Source organism: Notolepis coatsorum, assembly GCF_963971535.1.
Source record: "Notolepis coatsorum genome assembly, chromosome: 16".
Lineage (NCBI taxonomy): Eukaryota > Metazoa > Chordata > Actinopteri > Aulopiformes > Paralepididae > Notolepis > Notolepis coatsorum.
The window spans coordinates 21,681,280-21,700,675 of NC_140180.1; the positions used below are offsets into that span (position 1 = coordinate 21,681,280).

Sequence of the window (19,396 nt, forward strand, 5' to 3'; positions counted from 1 at the left end):
TTTTGACTGGCAATTATGTTAGTATTTATTAATACTGCAAAACCAAAAAGGAGCCTGCTCAAACAAGCTCTTATATTGTCGTCTGGAAACAAAACCACACAAGTGTGTTTTATGAGAGACATGGCTGGGGAGATGAGCCTTGGGGTAGCACGGCATCAAAGTGTAATAATGGCCTACATTCACACTAAGACTTAAGGCATACATACACACATTAGCACAACAGCTTTCATTTAACCTGTTAAGCTGTAGCCCTATTTTCAGAAATTTCGCCTAAAGGTACATGCCTAAGTAAATGGAAGGTTGCTCCACTTCTACAAGGCCAATTTGCATGTTCTTGGTATCTAGGAACATCTAGGGACCTGGGGGTATTTCCAGTATCAGGAATATTGTGTCTGTTACTAGGCTTGAGTAAATTGTAATGAAAAAAGGAGAATATAAATTATGATTTATTTTTGCATCTGTGCCGGTGAATAACACCATGAAAACATTGAGGTTATTTTGATTTCGCTCACTGAGCTCATTCACCACCTTCTTGAGATCAAGTGTAAAGAACATCTAAGAAAATGAATAAAGGGAAGATGATTAAACAGAAGGATTTGTAGATACAGTAATAAATGATCATCGATTTTAATTATAAATTCATATTTGACCTTGAACTTGACCTTATTATGGCCAAATCATACATCTATGGATAGGGAAAAGGCTCCTCTTTCCAATGGCAGGGTTAAATCTGGATTTAGTCCTTAAGGAGCCCGTGCCGCACAGAGAGAATGTCTACCGATAAAGGTTCAGCACTCGGAGCGCTCGCTGTACTTATCCAAATGGCGGGCCCGCTCCCACCACCAACCGTCCGTGTGGTGAGATGGCCGTCGGGAGGTCCCGTGATAGCAGGCAGCGGGGCTGGGTAGACGTTGGGCAGGTGACTGCTGGGGTAACGGCTCGGAAGGGCTGGAGGAGCGTGCAGTGTAGTGACGTCCGCTGCTCGGCTGAAGGGGTGGGGCGACACGCGGGCTAAACTGTGGTGCTAGCCTAACTGAAGCTAAGGTGTGGGTCGTGGTGAACCCCCTGTCATGACGCATATACTTCAGCTAAAACGCAATGTGGGCAATATCTACCGCACTCTTCGGCAGTCGCTCGTCTGCTTCTCCGTTCACAATGTCTTTTCCGCATTAACTAAAAGCTAAGCTATCGCATACTCATTACTAACCCGCTTCGTAACTGGGTTTATATCTCGCGTGCTTGATGTCCGGAGCTCCAGCTCCGTGCGTCCTCTTCCCTCTCTGGAAAACGATGAAGAGGAAGTTCCTCCGTCGGCGCCGCGCCCTGAGCCCATCCTTCTTCACCTGTGTCTCCCTGCCCAACGTCGCCACCAGCTCCCCCTGGCGGCACCTGTATCCTGTCCCACTATGAAGTGTCAATGTTAGGATAGGGAGGATCAAGAGAGGTCTGCAAGTTAAGTGTCAATGTTAGGATAGGGAGAATCAATCAAGAGCGGTCAGCCGGTTACACAACGTCCTCGCGAACACAGGGAATGCAAGGAATTAGCGTTAGACACATTGAATTATTGTCAGACATATTCAGGTGTCTACATGAGAATGAGGTACTATGGGCTGGTGCCCTCCAATGATTGTTTGTATTACTGATAAAGACATTAAAGCCTGTCTCGCATGTCTGCCTGGTCATTAATCAAGACCAGGAATGTGGGGGGGGGGGGGGGTCTACCGATAAAGTTTCAGCACTCGGAGCGCTCGCTGTACTTATCCATAACATATATGACACACACGACATACAGATAGACAGTACTGCTACATCTATACATTTATGACATACCAGATTTGCAAATACAGTTTGTGATACAAAAAGTGTCCAGAAAAGAGTGTATATACATTTGACGTAGAAACTGTACATTGGAGGAGGTTGGGTAGGTGGGGTGGGGTTGGGTGGGTGGGGGTGGACTGTACACTGTACATTGAAATACTGACAAAGCCATACTTGCAATGCATTCTTTGTGGATCTAGCCCTAAGTGTTTTGAGTTCATATGTTGCAGCCTGTGCAAGGGTCCAGCGCAAACTCAAGTACCCATTTCGCTGGCAATTTGCATACAAATATCACATGGTTGGTTGCGTCGATCGGGTGCCAGTTCTGTTCTATCTCCGGGCTCATTCACTCGCTGACTGCAGTCGTGTTCACTTCCTGTACTCAGGAATATAACTAGACAGCTTGCGGGATGAATAGTTTTGAAGCGAGCGTCGCTGAACTTGTGTTGCGGATCTAGGCCAGTAACACATTTTCATAGTAGGCCTTTATTACCCCACGAGAGTGGAACAGGACAGGATGGTGTTTGTGTGACTCTGTGAGAGAGAGAGAGAGAGAGAGAGAGAGAGAGAGAGAGAGAGAGAGAGAGAGAGAGAGAGAGAGAGAGAGAGGGGTGCCCAATAAGCAGCATAATATGCATATCCTTATGGCAACATGAGGTCTCTAAATTATATAAAATTGAGAATACAGAAAAGATAGGGAACATAATGTGAAAGGCTGATATTCTATTTTGTTCTGGGCTGAGGGCTCCAGTAGCCTATGATATAGCAGGTGTGGCTATATTGTCTGCCTTGTAATCATTCTGGGTGACACAAAAAGATGGTGTTCGTTGAGTATCCTGAAAACGGTGCGTTGGGACTTGGCCGCCAGTGGTTATCTTTTCACAAAATGTTCTTTCTTTTCAAGTCTATTCCCAAGTTAATACAGAAGGAAGATGAGATCTGTGATCAGAGTAATCATTCACGTTCTCTCAAGATACTAAGAAATGAACGAGAGTTGAATTCAATCTGTTCTTTATTTAGTTGGGGACCCCCCTGGAACCTCCTCGGGGACCCCTGGGGGGTACCCAAACTCACTTTGGACACCACTGCTCTACACGGGCGAATAATACTGTTAAATCCATTCGTAATTGAGCCTGGCATTGCATGTCTGAGGGAACAAAGTGGTTGGGTTTTAATCTAAAAATAGGACGATTATGTTGGAGAAACCCTCATCTTTTGAGTGTGATAATAATGATGGATGCATGCGAGAGGAAAGGCATGGTGGGGTCAGAATATAAATTCATTTTCCTGTCTGTCTACTCTCGACTTAAGTCATCAACTTTAATTTGTGCAAATAAGGGGTGAGTCATTTTCGTGCATGGGAGATACACAGGCTGGGATGCAGTTCAAAAAGTGATGCTCCACTCAAAATAAGATATGGATTTATTTCCATTCTGACATATACAGTAGACTACTAGTGCCGCACGTGTTGACCTCTGTGTGTATCCACTGGGTTGTGACAGTAATTCTCAGCAAAGGCTCATAGGCTACATTCAGACTGCATACCAAAGTGGCCCCTTTCACATGTGTTCTTAACCTTCTGTGGTGTGGCAGTGAAAGGGTTAAATCAGATACAGGTCTGATTTTTCTTTAGCAATGCGACCTCAGTCTGAACAGTCATGCGACTTTTACATCACTGTAGATTGACCTTTGTCACAATTGTTTATTTTTACGTCCATCTTTGAACTTGAATTGTTCATTTTTGCGCATGCGGGTCAGTTCAGGAGTGTGACCGGTTCACACTGGAATCTGCTATTGGCCACATTTAGAAAATAAAGTGAACAGCTAAATAAAAAAAGAAAATCTGATATGAACGATAAATCAGAATTGAGCAACCAAGGCTTGCAGTGTGAAAGTAGCCATAGTCTGTCCAGCATCCTGATGTTTCTTCTTTCCACCGACTGTTGGGGCTTTGGAATCTGCCCTTGACTGTTATCCAGTTGATTATTATTATTATTATTTATGCGTCTGTATTTGTTCAGAGTGAAAGCATAATAAAAGAAAAATGGAACATTGTGTGCAGGTGGTGCATAATGTTCTGCATAAGTGATGAGGACACAGCGTGCAGGGTTGACATGGTAACAAGGGATTTGAACAGCGCGTCCTCTCTCGGAACACAGCGGACCTGATCTTGAGACCCGCCCTCTCTCCTTGATCCTCCAAACAGTTGCGATTGGAGTGATCAAGAAAAGAGAGGGGGGCGGGGCTCGAGATTGGTCAAGTACAGCTTCATAATTAGAAAAAAAACGGCACATTCTTTTCACAATAATAAGGCACAAGGTGAACCGTCTCACTATACAAATCCACAATGAGGCTCCAGTGTAAATAATATAGTATTTCAAATTCCCGGTTAATCATTCACACATTTAACTCCGCTACATTGTTGTTGGTCGCAGCCGGAGACGGCTTGCTCTTCAGTCCCTCAGTGGCGCACCTGGACGTCTCCAGGAGCAACAGACGAGGGAGACACAGAGCGAGGAGGATCGTCTTGTACTCCTTGCGAAAGTTTTGGTTCAGCAGTCCGTATATGACGGCGTTGAGGCAGCTGTTGAAGTACGCCATGAAGTAGCTGGTGACAAACAGCCACTCGGGTATGTTGGGCGCCACCTTCCCAGGGTCGATGGCCACGGCCAGGCCTATTAGGTTCAGCGGGGCCCAGCACACGGCGAACAACACAAACACCACGAACATGGTCAGGAAGTTCCTCACGTCGCTGGGCTTCACTTTGGCCCTCTGCTCCGGCTTGACCCGGCGTTTCACCTGGATGACCAGGACCCATATCCTCATGTAGCAGTACGACACCACCAGCAGCGGGACGAGGAAGTGGACGATCACCACGGAGGCGGTGTAGGACGAGCTGACCGTCTGGGCGAAGGTGCAGGAGAAGACGCGCGGGTCGTACTGCAGCGAGCCCACGAAGAGGTTGGGCACGGTGGCGACGGCGGTGAGGAGCCACGTGAGGCCCAGGTAGCAGAGGGTGTTCCTCAGGCTGTACAGCCGGTCGTAGTGCAGGCTGTGGCAGATGTAGCAGTAGCGGTTGATGGCAATGGCCGTGATGTTGAAGATGGAGCCGATGACACTGAGGCCCATGACGAAGCCGCTGGCCTGGCAGTGCATGTCGCCCATGGTCCAGTCATCGTAGAAGATGGCGGTGAGGACCAGGGGGTAAGGGTACACCGCCACCACCAGGTCTGCCACGGAAAGGCTCACCACGAAGATGTTCCCTGCAACGACAAGACTGCAGTAGGTAAGAACAGGAGCCATAAACCCGTGTCCCAGGACTGTTCTATTCTACTATTCTACTGATGCTTCGGGTGACTGTGAATGAAGACAATACTTGTGTCTTCGGTCTTAACTCCTTCAAAGTAAAAGTGGGTGAATGTCGGTAAAATTGTCACTAGCCATGTCAAGTGTCATGCTGAGGCCTGTAGCGTGCACTCTTGACTCGTGTCTCCACTCACTTTCCTTTCTCTCTGCAGTTTGTCAGAATAAAAACACTCACAGGGAGTTCACGATGAGGACAGGCTCGTCTAACAGCCAACAGGTTTTCATAGCGTAGTAGTTTGGATTGATCAGAACAGAGCCGGTAGAAATTATTAGCACTATCAATCTCTATGAATGCACAAATGGGGGATATTGTACATGTTTGTTTAATAGTCCCGACCATCTGCCTTCAGGAAAAGTAAGTAAAACACTGCTTAAAACATTGCATTACAGTATATCAAAACAGGATATGGATGATTTAAACATCTGATTGCATCTAAAGACGTTGCCGTCCTCCCGAGGCCTAGGGAGTTTGTTGCAATGTGACACTGGATCTTCTCAGAGGGTATAAATCATGAAAATGCTGACATTGTTACGATGCAGCTGTTCTGGGTGGGAGAGAATAAAACCGTCAATCACATCATATTGTTCTGGCAGTAGATATGAAGATGTATGGCACAAATGCACGATAAGCTGCAATTCAATCAAATGCAGGGGAAAAAAGTTGTAGTTTTACAAATGTAATTACACTTGCGTGAATGGGGGGGGGGTGGCTTAGTATGAAGGCTTCATATTATTAGATATTATAACTATTATTATAACTTTACAACATTCTAAACGGGTCCCCGCTTATTTCCTGTTGCAAAGCTTGCTAATACAATATATATGCCGGAGCGGCACGGTGGTGTAGTGGTTAACACTGTCGCCTCACAGCAAGAAGGTCCAGGGTTCGATTCCCGCTTGGGGACCAGGTTTCCATGATGCCAGGTACCCAGGTGGGGTATCTCCCAGGCCTTTCTGTGTGGAGTTTGCATGTTCTCCCCGTGCTCGCAAGGGTTTCCCCCCCGATAAGATAAACCCAATGGAAAAACATGCACAACAACAGATCGCTAACGCTGTGGCGTCCTTGACGAAGACGGACAGGAGCACTTGGATTGGTCCCCTGGCGCGGCTCACGTTGACGCCTGTCTGCTCCAGGCTGCCCTTGGGGGGAAGGACGACGGGATGGGTTAATCGCAGAGACGGATCGCATCAGCAGCGATCCTACAGACAATGCATGCGTGTGTGTGTGTGTGTTGTGGATAATAGCCAATGCCAATTAAAGACCTCTGAGCAGGTCCTGCATTATTATTATATATACAGGATATAAGGGGCCAAGCCGTTTCCCTAGCAACAGATTAACAATAGAATTCTTCTGAAAAGGTTTATAATGACACTCATTATAATTCCGTAACTTGACAACATGCACATTCTAAATAGGCCCCTTTGTAATTCCTGTTGTTGCCATGTTTGTTATAGGGAGGTGTAGTCTGACGTCACTCTAGTTTTCCGCGCGGTCCACCCACATTGGGAAAATGTATTATCGGCTATTGTAATAATTCTGCCACATGAACATTTGCAAGCTTTCCATTTTTGCACAAAATGAGTTCCCTTCTATCACTAACATTATTGTTTAAGCATTTTTGGTTGAAATAAAATTATACGTAATTATTTTACGATTAATTGCGAATTGTTTCATGTTGAGCTATAGATTGTGGATGAATACACACATAAAATTACACCATGCCAATGTTCATGCTTTATTTGTTTTAAACGAGACGATTTAGAAATTGGAAATACATTGCAATTTCAAGCGAGGTGGACCGCGCCGGAAACAACAATGACGTAACCACCACTACACCTCTCTATACAGTTAAGATAAGATAACACAAGATAAGATGTTTCTTTATTAAAGGACCAGTGTGTAAGATTCGGGGGGATCTATTGGCAGAAATTAAATATAATGCAAAGTATGTTTTCATTAGTATATAATGGCCTGTAAGTAAGAATTGTCATGCAACCCGCCATTAAAAAAAGAAAAATACCCATATGTGTCTGAATATATCCGCATATAACACCTCTATATATTTGCTTGTACACCTGCAGATAACCCATAGCTCTGTATAATAGCATGTACAATAATGCGGTATATACTATATATATATTTATTCTCAACGCCAGTCGACTCCTCCTTCATCATGGACCTCATGACCACCTCCAAGACCAGTACCTGCTCCCTTGACCCCCTCCCCACTACTCTCACCAAGGCCTGCCTCCCTGCTCTCATCCCCCACCTCACCGCCCTCTTCAACCAGTCACTATCCCTAGGCCACGTCCCCTCCCCCTATAAACTCGCCGCTGTCACCCCTGTCCTCAAAAAACGACCCATCCAACCTATCCAACTACCGCCCCATATCCAATCTCCCTTTCTTCTCCAAAACACTCGAACGCATTGCTGCCTCCCAACTCCACTCCCATCTCCAGTCCAACACCCTCTACGAACCCCTTCAGTCTGGCTTCCGTCCTGCTCACAGCACCGAAACTGCACTGGTTAAAGTCATCAACGACCTCCTCATCTCCGCTGATTCCGGTGCCCTCAACATCCTGATCCTACTCAAGCTCAGTGCAGCCTTTGACACAGTGTGTCACTCCATCCTCCTCCAAAGGCTGCACCAATTGGGTGTTGAGGGCACAGCACTTGCCTGGTTCTCCTCCTACCTCACAGACAGACCCCAATTCATCTCCCTCTCCGGCCACACCTCTTCCCCCCCCCCCAGTCACACAGGGGGTCCCCCAAGGCTCAGTCCTTGGCCCCCTGCTCTTCATCTGCTACATTCTCCCCCTTGGTCACATCATCCGTAAATACCACCTCAACTTCCACTGCTACGCTGATGACACCCAAATCTACAATCTACATCAGTACACAATCGCCCCACAGCCCACCCCTCAGTCACATCGAATCCTGCATTACTGAACTCCAAACCTGGATGACTCACAACTTTCTCAAATTAAACAGTGACAAAACGGAACTTCTCATCATTGGCACCAAAACCACCCTCACCAGATCCGGACCCATCACACTCACCATCAATGACTCCACCATCACCCCTTCCCCCCTAGTCCGAAACCTTGGTGTCCTCCTCGACCCCACCCTCTCATTTGACCCCCACGTCCGCTCCATTGTAAAAACATCATACTTTCACCTCCGCAACATTGCTAAAATCCGTCACTGCCTCTCCCCCCCTGCTGCTGAATCCCTCATGCACGCCTTCATCTCCTCCCGCCTGGACTATTGCAACTCCCTCCTCACTGGCATCACCTCCCGCTCCCTCCATAAACTGCAGATGGTCCAAAACTCAGCCGCCCGGCTCCTCACTAACACCCGATCCCGTGAACACATCACTCCTGTCCTCCACTCTCTCCACTGGCTCCCGATCAAACACCCTACCTGACTGATCTCCTCCTTCCCTACCGCCCCACCCGTTCCCTCCGGTCCTCCTCCACTGCCTCCCTCACTGTCCCGACATTCAAACTCAAAAACGTTGGTGATCGGGCCTTTTCTCGCACTGCACCCCGACTCTGGAACTCCCTCCCTCAGTCCATCAGAGACTCCCCTACACTCTCCACCTTCAAAGCTCGCCTCAAAACCCACCTGTGCTCCCTTGCCTTCAACCCCCCCCCCCCCCCCCACCCATAACCCCCCCCCCCTCCAACCCGATTGATGTCTGTCTCCTGTCGCTCTGTCTTTTTGTGCTATCTCATGCTGCTTTCCCCTGTTCCCCCCATGGTCTCATGTTCCTTCTGTTTTGTTTCTTTGTTTTTACTATGTTCCTAACTACTGTCAGCGTCTTCGGGTCATTGAGAAGCGCTATACAAATAAAATGATTATTATTATTATTATTATTATTACTATACTGTGAATGAATGAATGAAAACTTTATTTGACAGATTGCAGAATGGGTACAATACAGTACGGCTCAATACACACAATTGTTAAGGGGATGCAGACCAGAGAAAGACGTTTGTCTTGTTTACATCAGGGTCCCCCATTTTCAATTCATAGTGAATTCAACTGTATCTATATCTGTACATATTATACTCTTACTAGTACGCTGCTGGCCAGTATATAGTCATCACTGTCTTTATTTATTATACTACAACTCTGTACATCTGATTAGCACTACACTCAGTAGTACTAATTTGTATATTTTGTACCCAGTTTAATGTACATTGCATATTGCTGTTGCACTTTACTGCTACATTTGCACTCTGGTTGGATGCCAAACTTATTTTCGTTGTACTGTACTTGTGCTGTATGATGACAATACATTTTAATCTAATCTAATCTAATGTTGCACCGCCATGTTTCTACAGTAGCCCAGAATGGACAAACCAAACACTGGCTCTAGAGAGGAGCCTTTTTCGCGTTTTTCGCACGTCTCAACATAGATATATATATAGAACACTAGATAGCTTAAGGCGGAGTCACCAGCGTTGCTGAACCGCCGCCATCTTGCCCCAGTCAGCCTTGAGTGAGGGTGAGTGATCTGCACAGACAAAAATACTCATAACTCGCTGAAATATTGACGGATTTACAAACGGTTTGGTTTATTACAAGCATTATTAACGTGGCTATGATTCAAGCGGTTTATAAAAAAACATCTTTAAAAAAAAAACATTTTTATAAGTATGCAGTATCATAATTACATCTTTGATGTTTATAGCAAACCAACCCGTTTGAAAATCTGTAAAGAATTGAGCAATCTATGGTTATTTAAATAGTACATGCACCATTCTCGAAGACACTCTGATGTCACGAGACCGCCGCCATCTTGGTATAGGGGGACCATACGGATTTCTACCATCAAATCCATGCATTGAGCTCCGTTTTTATTACATGTTTTATCACATTCTTGTTCATTTCATAACATTTTCATACGATTTGTTTTGAAAATATTGAGGCCAACATGGCATTTCACTATTTCGAAAGCCTTTCTGGTGATTCTAAGGCGAGATATGAGTCAAAGAAACTCCCCCTGATTACCACGACCACAACATCAGAGCGAGTTAGCCGAACGTTAGCCACCAGCCACTTTTTCCTCCGTGATGGTATAAAACTTCCGATTTGGATTTCTGTTTTTGTCATTAGTATAACGCGTAACACAGCAGCTCTTTGGCATTGTGAAGGACTGAAGAAAAGTCTGCTTGATTGTCTTTAATTTGCCGCTTTGCCGCTTGTACCAGGCGGGGCAGTTTCCCCCCACGCTGCAGTTGCGTAGCAATAACAGACAGGAAGTTGACTTCGAGAATAGACATTAATGTTATCAGTAGCTGAGCTGCCTGGGGCAAGATGGCCGCCCTACGACGACTTCGCTCTCCATTGGCCGGCAGCGCGGGTAAGCTATCTAGTGTTCTATATATATCTATGCGTCTCAACATCACCATAGGTTCTCATACACAGTACACACTTGGAAGGGGAGGGGTTATCAGTTGGTTGCAATCTGCGAGCTCGCCGCTAGATGCCACTAAATCCTACACACTGGTCCTTGGGGGAATTCCGGTGTCATAGCAGCATGGGGGAGGGGGAGGGCAGGTACAGGCAGGGTAATATAAATGACAATGAAATATAGATCGAAAAATATCAGAGTAGAGAACAAGATAAATTATGAATAAAAATGTACAGTAAAAAATATAAGGGTGAGGCTCTGGTCAATTGGGCAGGTGATATGTGTGTGTATACTCTATCGATAATAATAACTCACTGTGCTAGAGTCCGTGCAGGGTTTAGTAGTTAAGAGTCAAGCAGTTGCTGACAGGAAATAAACAGGGCCCAAAGCTGTTCCCCTAGCAACGGAATAGCAACAGGATATCTTTGAAAAGGTCTGTATAATGAGGTTCAGCTGTAAGTGCTCAATGTGTCTATGAGGCTTCAATAAAGAAATGAAGCAACGTCAGGGGTTAGACTGAATGGGTGAATGTTTATGATAACATCATCTACAAGGAGGCTGTACAGAGACAGCTTTTCTATTCCCAGATAGCAGTTTGTTTACTCTATGCCGTTTTGGGAGAGGTTTGTTTTTGCAGAGCCAGCCTTTATTTATTTACTTTACATTAATTGTTAAAATTATTCCACCTCATGTCATCATAAATCAAAACAAAATCACATTGTGGCACTGTGAACCGAACGTAAGCCTAAAAGACTCTCATTTGAATAGTAAATGTGTTTGTAAACAAAATTGCGGGAACTGCCAATGTAAACAACAACAACAACAACAACAACGAAACTGTAACTTTTCAGGTAGCTTTCAAGCTTCAAACAATGTTCAAGATTTTCAGTTTGTTTTTCCAGTTGTGAAAATATACCATAGAATTACTTTCACCTCTCTTGGGTTTCCAACTGTATCTACCCAAACTATACTACACGCCTAACCTTTAAAGGTTTCCAAGTGTTTGTGCCAGAGGTTTTTGTGCCATTTAATTTCAGTGTTGACGTACAGTAATTTAATCTATATCCCTTTACGGGGTGATGGAAGAGTGTATTTTTAAAATCAACAGCTGCAATAATAGAGTTGACAGGCAGGCGTGAGTTTAAAACTCAGGCTTGTCACCGTGCAATTATGATCCTGCACCTCGTGGGGAGACACACTGCCGCGTCAGACAGTATAATAACCAACGCCATGTGTTGATGACAGGAGTCCCATCAGCTTTGTATTGAGCTGTACTGTACTGTACCCATTCTGCAATCTGTTAATAAAGTTTTCAATCAATCAATCAATTAATTTCATCTTCATCTGCCTCATAGTTTATGTTGGTTGAAATAGCATTTCACCACAACTTGGAAAAAAATTCAGACATGTACAGTACACTGCACACACACACACACACACACTGGCACGCACGCACTGGCATGCGTGCACGCACACACACACACACACGCGCGCGCGCGCACACACACACACACACACACACACACACACACACACACACACACACACACACACACACACACACACACACACACACACACATTCATAGCTACTACTGTGAACATGTCAATTCTGAAATGATCTGCTGCATAGCTGGAGCCTACAGTTTGGATAGTGTATCGTGGTTAGCATAATAATGATACCCACTCACTCTTTCTTTTTTCCCATAATATTTGAAGTTATAATATAATATAATAAGTTTTTCGGAATTTTAAACAAACAAAACAAACAGGACAAAAACACATAGACAAGCAGCTCAATTTCCAGTTCTGTGGGGCATTCAGTCTCTCCTTCAAATACTCCACTAATACCATCCCAAACTTATCCGAGGATCCCGGTACTGTAAGCCTCAAATTCTCAAGCTTAATATTCTGCATCACCTTTCTTAGCCTAGATGGATGGGGAGACTTACATTGAAGAGTGATCAGTCTGTGCGCTAACAATATAACAAATGTTGTTATTTGGGGTTTCATTCCAGGAAGATTCTTGTTATTTTCCCCTCGTTTGCCAAGAATAGCTATCATAGGATCTGGCTGGATTTCCATTTTAAAGACATCTGACAGTGTTTTGAAGATTGAACTCCAGTAAGTGGACAGGTTAGCACACTGCCAAAAGGAGTGTGCTCGAGATGCTGGAGAGAGACTGCATCTGTCACATGTGGAATCTACATTGGGGAACATTTTAGAGATGTTCAAAAACTGTTTGGTTTTTGAATGCAGGCGATACAGAATCTTAACCTCTTAAGGCCGATCAGCCCGGTACAAGATTTATTTCACGTCATAAATAGATCAATACAGTCCGTATTAAGTAATGCTGTGTTTCTTTTTTAAATGTAGCCAAGAGTAAGACCCTAACTCTATCAAAACAGCAGTCAAAGTGTATATTCTCAGCCGTACGTTTGTTTACAAATGATTTTAGCTAGTGTTATTAGCTAAATATGAGCTTATAAAAATCTTCGCGCAATTGCTCCGGAAAATGGACAATTTAGATGCAAGAAGAAGAAGCAGTCATGAAATCGTTGTAGTCCTAAGAAAGAGGAGACCCAGAGCTTCCGATGGACGTCGACATTTCATAAAACTACACTACCCAGCTCACACCAGCTGCCGGCAACAGAAGTCCAACCATTTTTCACGTAATCTTTCTGACATGATTTTCATGTTTATATCACATGGGTCGCACAAACCTCAACGTTATTGCCATAAAATACAATGTATATTGTTTCTTTACCTTTCTGTGAATGTGCAAACTACATTGCAATCTGCCAAAAAATGGCGGAGATATGGACATTATACAAAAGTAACTGTACTTACAGTAGATTTCATTCACAGTCTTTGCTCCTGGTGGTACTAAATCCAGATTTAACTCTGCCATTGGAAAGAGGAGATTTGGGCAGATCCATAGATGTATGACTTGGCCATAATAAGGTAATTTATAGGCCTGATATTCTATATTCATATTTCAAATAGCATGTGTCCGGATGGCAAAATTCAGTGCTGTATCTACAAAAACCCCTGTAAATCATCTGCCCTTTATTCATTTGCTTAGATGTTTAGTACACTTGATCTCAAGAAGGTGCTGAATGAGCTCAGTGGCAATTTTTCACGTCTGGTCAATGTTACAGTAGCATGGTGTTATTCACTGTCAAAGATAAAAAAATTATAAAAAAAAATTATATTCTCCTTCGATTCATTACAATTTACTTAAGCATAGTAACAGACACAATACACACACTGGGAATACATTCCCTGAGGTCCATATATGTCCCTAGATACCAATAACATGCAAATGGACCTTGTAGAAATGGAGAAATCTTCTTTTGTGTACTTTTAGGCGCATTTTCTGAAAATATGGCTAGGGCTTAAGAGGTTAAACTGAACAAGGCTGTGTCGAGCACAAATTGAGGCCTTATGCACTACGGGTGTGCAGAGACATCATTATCTGTATCTGTATCTCTATCTGTATCTGTTCAATCAATATAATTATCTGTATCTGTACTTAGATAGAACAGCGGAAGTGGTGTATTCTGTACTGTACTGTGGTGTATTCTGTACTGTACTGTTCCGTTGCGTCTTTTATGTGGTGTATTGTCGCAGCTACCACCTGCACCGTGCATGAATTCCACCGGCCTGGCCGTGTGGCAATAAAAGGAACTTGAACTTGAAGTGGGCCTGTTTTTGTTTTTTTGACAATACAAGATGGGAACAGATCCAATTAACAAATGAACATTAGATTAAAGGAAGTCACGTGTATCCGGAAAATGTATTTTCTAACCTAATATTCATTGGAAATGCAATTATTGTGCCTTCAAAGCATCAAATAGATTATCATCATTTGTTTTTTTCTTGATTTGGAGTGGAAATATTTTTTATGATATTTGGAACGGTGTGTGTCACAAAAAAGTATTGTGATGCACGTTTCTAATTCAGTATCTTTGTTACCAGCAACTGCATTTGTATTTGTCATACCAGGACAACCCATGACAACTCATGACGACTTTTGAACAGATAAATGATATCTATATGAATCATATTCCTGTAATTAGGTAAGTGAAGGCTGGTCACTACTGTGCAGTAACGTAGGAGAGGAGAGGCGGGGAGCATGCTGTGCATCTCGGGTTGGTTCTGAAATAGGTTTCCAAAGGCGTGCACGTGCATTCATTTCACATGCTATCTCATGATGATGAATGAATGAATTCTTTTATTTCGAATGTTTACAAATAAATAAACAAACAAATAATTTTTCGAACATTTTCACAAATAAACAAACAAATAGGATAGGTTTGAAGCCGAAGGCTTATAGAGCAACCTACCCCTAATTCAAAAAAACTAATTCAAAAAAGTTAGTTTTCAAAATATAACAAAAAAAAAATCAACAGTCAAAAATCAACAAAAAACGATCCAGAAAAGAACAAAAAAAGTTAAAGTTTGCAAGATAAAACAAACAAACAAACAAAAAATCAACAATCAACAAAAAAAAACGTTCCTGAAAAGAACATAAGCCAACATAGGAAAAATCTAAAATTCATCTGCAATACCAGAGTTTCATGGTAGAAAAAAAAGAAAAGAAAAAAAGATTGTAGGTAAAATTTTACTATAAGATTCTAGAACCCTGTTTTTAAACATATTTTTAAACTTAAAAATACTCCTGCTGTTTTTTATTTCATCCGGTATATTGTTCCAGAGTTTCACTCCTTTAACTGACACAGACATACTTTTAAGTGTGGTTTAAGACAAGCTTTCTCTAGGCTTTTGATAAAATAGGGGAGACCTCGCTCGTCATGGAGCAGCCGAGATGCGAGAGATAACTCAAGAAAGTAATTTTTCTTTCTCTCTTTTGACCCAAAACCTGACATGTCCCTATAAATATGATTACTAATATTATCTGTGTAATAGAAATATCTGCGTCCATCTCATTATCCATGCTTTCCTGAATTCATATTAGGATTCGGGCGTATCCCTATTATGCACTCACTCCAATGCCTCGTCCTATTGTTCCACTGTCAAAGTCACCCCAAAATTCCCCTCCCATGCCATTCGTGTAAACTCCAGTGATGGGTTATGCAAATAAGACAAAAGATTATAGGAAAACAATATTGCAATATATTTTCCATGAGAGAATATCCGGTAAGGCTGCAGGTCCCCGGGCGCGTGACGTGTCATTCCTCTGTGGAGTTTGGGGGTGGGAGCATGGAATTTGTGTGGTGACGAGGCCGCCAGGACCGGGGGAGATGGGGGGCGGCCCACGGGGGTGGCACTTCCTTCGCCGTGCATGGCAGTGTGAGTGGCGCACAGGCTGTTTGTGTTTTCCTTCAGTCCTGACGTGGGGTGTGTCTTGGATGGGGATGTGGTGGGGATTGATGTGTGGGGTGTTTGGGGGACTGGCTGTTCCGGGGGGGCCCTGAAGTCTAGGGAGCCCTGAAGTCTATCACATGCTTCCTCCGACACATGTGGAGACAGCCAGCTGCTTCTTTTCACCTGACAGCGAGGACTCTCACTGGGGAGGTGTAACGCGTGGGAGGATCACACTACCCTCCCCAGTTCCCTCCTTCACTGTGCAGGCGCCCTGACCGACCTGTAGGAGTCGCTGTTTACAACGACCAGGATACACCCCACCGGCTTCCCACCCGCTGACACTGCCAATTGTATCAGTATGGACGACCGACCAAGCCGGAGGTACCGCTGACAGCCGGATTCGATACCAGTGTGAGAGAAAACGGGGTTCTGGGGTGTTTTTCAATGTATGTGATGTATAGATTGGGGGGAGATGGTAGCATGTAACGGTGTCAGAGAGGTCGAAGTGCATGCAGACGGTGATAGAAGAAGCGGTTCAGAGGCATAGCCAGCAGAATGTTTAGCAGCCAGCAGAATGTTTTGAATTCCGATCTAAGACACAACAAGCTGATACCGTGGCAGGGCACAGAGGCAGAGCGCGATGGAGGTTTTGACAGTAATGAAACGTTTTGAAATGTGTGAAAGGTTATTAGCAGTTGTCATGACAGCGCATGACAACCAGAAGAGGGGCGGGCCGTCGTTGCTATGGCGAAGGTCCTATACATCGAACAGTGGTTCCGGGTAAGGGCAGACTAAAATCTGACTGAGACTAAGAGGGAAGAAACCAGAAGAGACCAGAGGTGTGGACTCGAGTCACATGACTTGGACTCAGACTCGAGTCACGAATTTGATGACTTTAGACTCGACTTGACCAAAACAAAAAAGACTTTGACTTGGACTTGGACTTTAAAACCAATGACTTGTGACTTCACTTGGACTTGAGCCTTTTGACTTGAAAAGACTTGATACCTTCCCCCATGCCCAACGATTAAAAATTAACGTTATTAAATGTATATATATATATTAATTCATTTTGCGCGAATCCACACTTCATTTCCCAGATCCACTTTGTTTTGAAACAATCCGACCAATCACGTTGCGCGATAGCACGAGCGATCCACAGTCAGGAAGTAACGTTACAGCTGAGTTCACTCATTCAGAACGGCGCATCCAGTTGGAAATGTAAAATGCTACCCAGGATTGTTGCGTTTCGTTATAAAAACTATGCGGTGATAAACAAAAAACGAATCGCAGTATGCAAAACGTGCGGTTCGAGGATCACAGATGGAGATGCAACGTCCAACTTCGTTCGACACTTGAACTAAGAAGCTGCACAAAGATCGGTAAGTGAATGAACGAATGAATGAAAACTTTATTTAACAGATTGCAGAATGGGTACAATACAGTACAGCTCAATATACACAATTGTTAAGGGGATGCAGACCAGAGAAAGACTTTCGTCTTGTTTACATCAGGGTCCCCCATAGTAAGTAACTTGGCTTGCTAGCTACAGTTAAATCAATGAGCCATCGACAGTGTGCTAACGTTATCATATACTCTCTTTTTTAGACTCTTTTTGTATCACAAACAGTACTGTATTTGTAAATCTGGTATGTCATAAATGTATAGATGTAGCAGTACTGTATCTGTATGTCATGTATGTCATGTTATGATGAATTGAAAATGGGGGACCCTGATGTAAACAAGACGAAAGTCTTTCTCTGGTCTGCATCCCTTTAACAATTGTGTTTATTGAGCTGTACTGTATTGTACCCATTCTGCAATCTTTTAATACAATTTTCTTTCAATCAATCAATCAATCAATCATTACATCCAAGATACACGGCTGCTGTAGTCTTGTCTTATAAAATACATAAACAATCAGCGATGTCTCGCTTGATGAATGGCCAGCAGTAGCCTAATTAATATTAATAAAAGTATTATCATTTTAATAATTGCGAAACGTGTTTAGTCCCTTGTTTGAGCCGAATCTGGGTTGAACATGATTTGTGGAACTCCCTCTGGTGTTGTGGTCATGGTATTCACTGACCTTTGGGAAGTATTTCGACATGTACATGGGTATCTTAGTGGTGTAGTGTATCTTGTAGACCAGGCCCATTGCAAGTTGCTGTACTCTGTCGTCTACTCTAAGCCATCCTAGGTAGTCAAAGTGGGCAGGGGTGAGGTGGGTTCTAGGAGTAAGGTCAAGCAGTAGTCTGACCAGTTTGTTTTGTGACGTTTGTAATTTAGTGTTTAGCGCTTTTGAGGTGCTTTGGTACCATGAGGTGCAAGCATAGTCGTAGTACCCTTGAATGAGTGCTCCTGCCAGTCTTCAGGGTATTCTTGTTTAACAGAGAGGAGATCCGGTACAAGAATCTTGTTCGTTGGTTGACTTTTTTTTATTACATTGGTTGCCATTTTGTCACAGGAAAGATTTGCCTCTAGGATGGAACCCAGGTAGGTAATTTCATCTTTCCTTGTGACAATATTGTCACCCACTGTAACAGAGAAGCCGTTGGCCTTGCTGAGTTTGTTATTTGATCCAAGAGAGAGAGAGAGAACTCACACACGAATTAGGCCCTACCTAATTCTAATACCTAATAAACGACCTAATATACGAAATGCAGAGATGCCTTGTCATTTCAGTACAGATTTTTTATACCCCAAAATTGATAAAGGGTTAAGGTAGACTAGTTAGTTGAACCAAGGTCTGCTATTATGGATCATGTGCCATAGACTCATTAGACTGTATATACAGGGCAGGCAGACGTTAAATACATGATTGGTCCAAGTGGGAAGACAATATCTTGGTTATTGTTATCCTACCTTTAAAATGGATATGGTGATCCTTATTATTTTTTTTCTCAATATACTCCTGAACTGGTTTTCTCAAGCAGCTCTTGCCCAAATGTATCTAGTTGTAAAACGAACCCTGATTCTGAATATTATTACATTTATAGTAATTAGATTATGTTTTGCCAACAAGTTGATAATGAATTTCTTTGGTGAAACGCGTATTATGACTTGTTTAGGACTCGAAAATTCAAAGGTTAGGACTTGGGACTCGACTTGGGACTTGTCAGTCTTGACTTGGGACTTGACTCGGGACTTGCCTGTCTTGACTTGGGACTTGACTCTGGACTTGAGTACCAAGACTTGAGACTGACTTGTGACTTGCAAAACAATGACTTGGTCCCACCTCTGGAAGAGACTCTCTCCTCTCATCACGGAGAGGGGGGGAATGACACATCATCATTAGCTTCGGCTAACGGGAGAAGGGTTCTGGCTAGACAAGGCCTGAGCCACCATTGGACTGAATAACAGCAGAGACGATAGCAATGAAAATACAATCTGATAACATCTGGGCTGAGGCTTCTGTTTATATCAATAAACAACGCTTTTCCTTGTAAGGTAGTACGT

General features: G+C 43.5%; 1 protein-coding gene across 2 annotated transcripts in view; it reads right to left on the bottom strand.

The window, feature by feature from the left end:
- Nucleotides 1-2,901: 2,901 nt before the first annotated feature.
- mtnr1c (melatonin receptor 1C) overlaps nucleotides 2,902-19,396 on the bottom strand; it is a 67,790-nt gene continuing 51,295 nt past the window's right edge. The window contains exon 2 of one of the 2 annotated variants that reach the window (XM_084332328.1): nucleotides 2,902-5,081. In XM_084332328.1, the coding sequence (XP_084188454.1) occupies nucleotides 4,216-5,081 (866 nt within the window). In that variant the 3' untranslated portion in view covers nucleotides 2,902-4,215. Of the gene's footprint in view, nucleotides 5,096-19,396 lie in introns of both variants that reach the window. The other variant, XM_084332327.1, reaches the window with a different exon arrangement.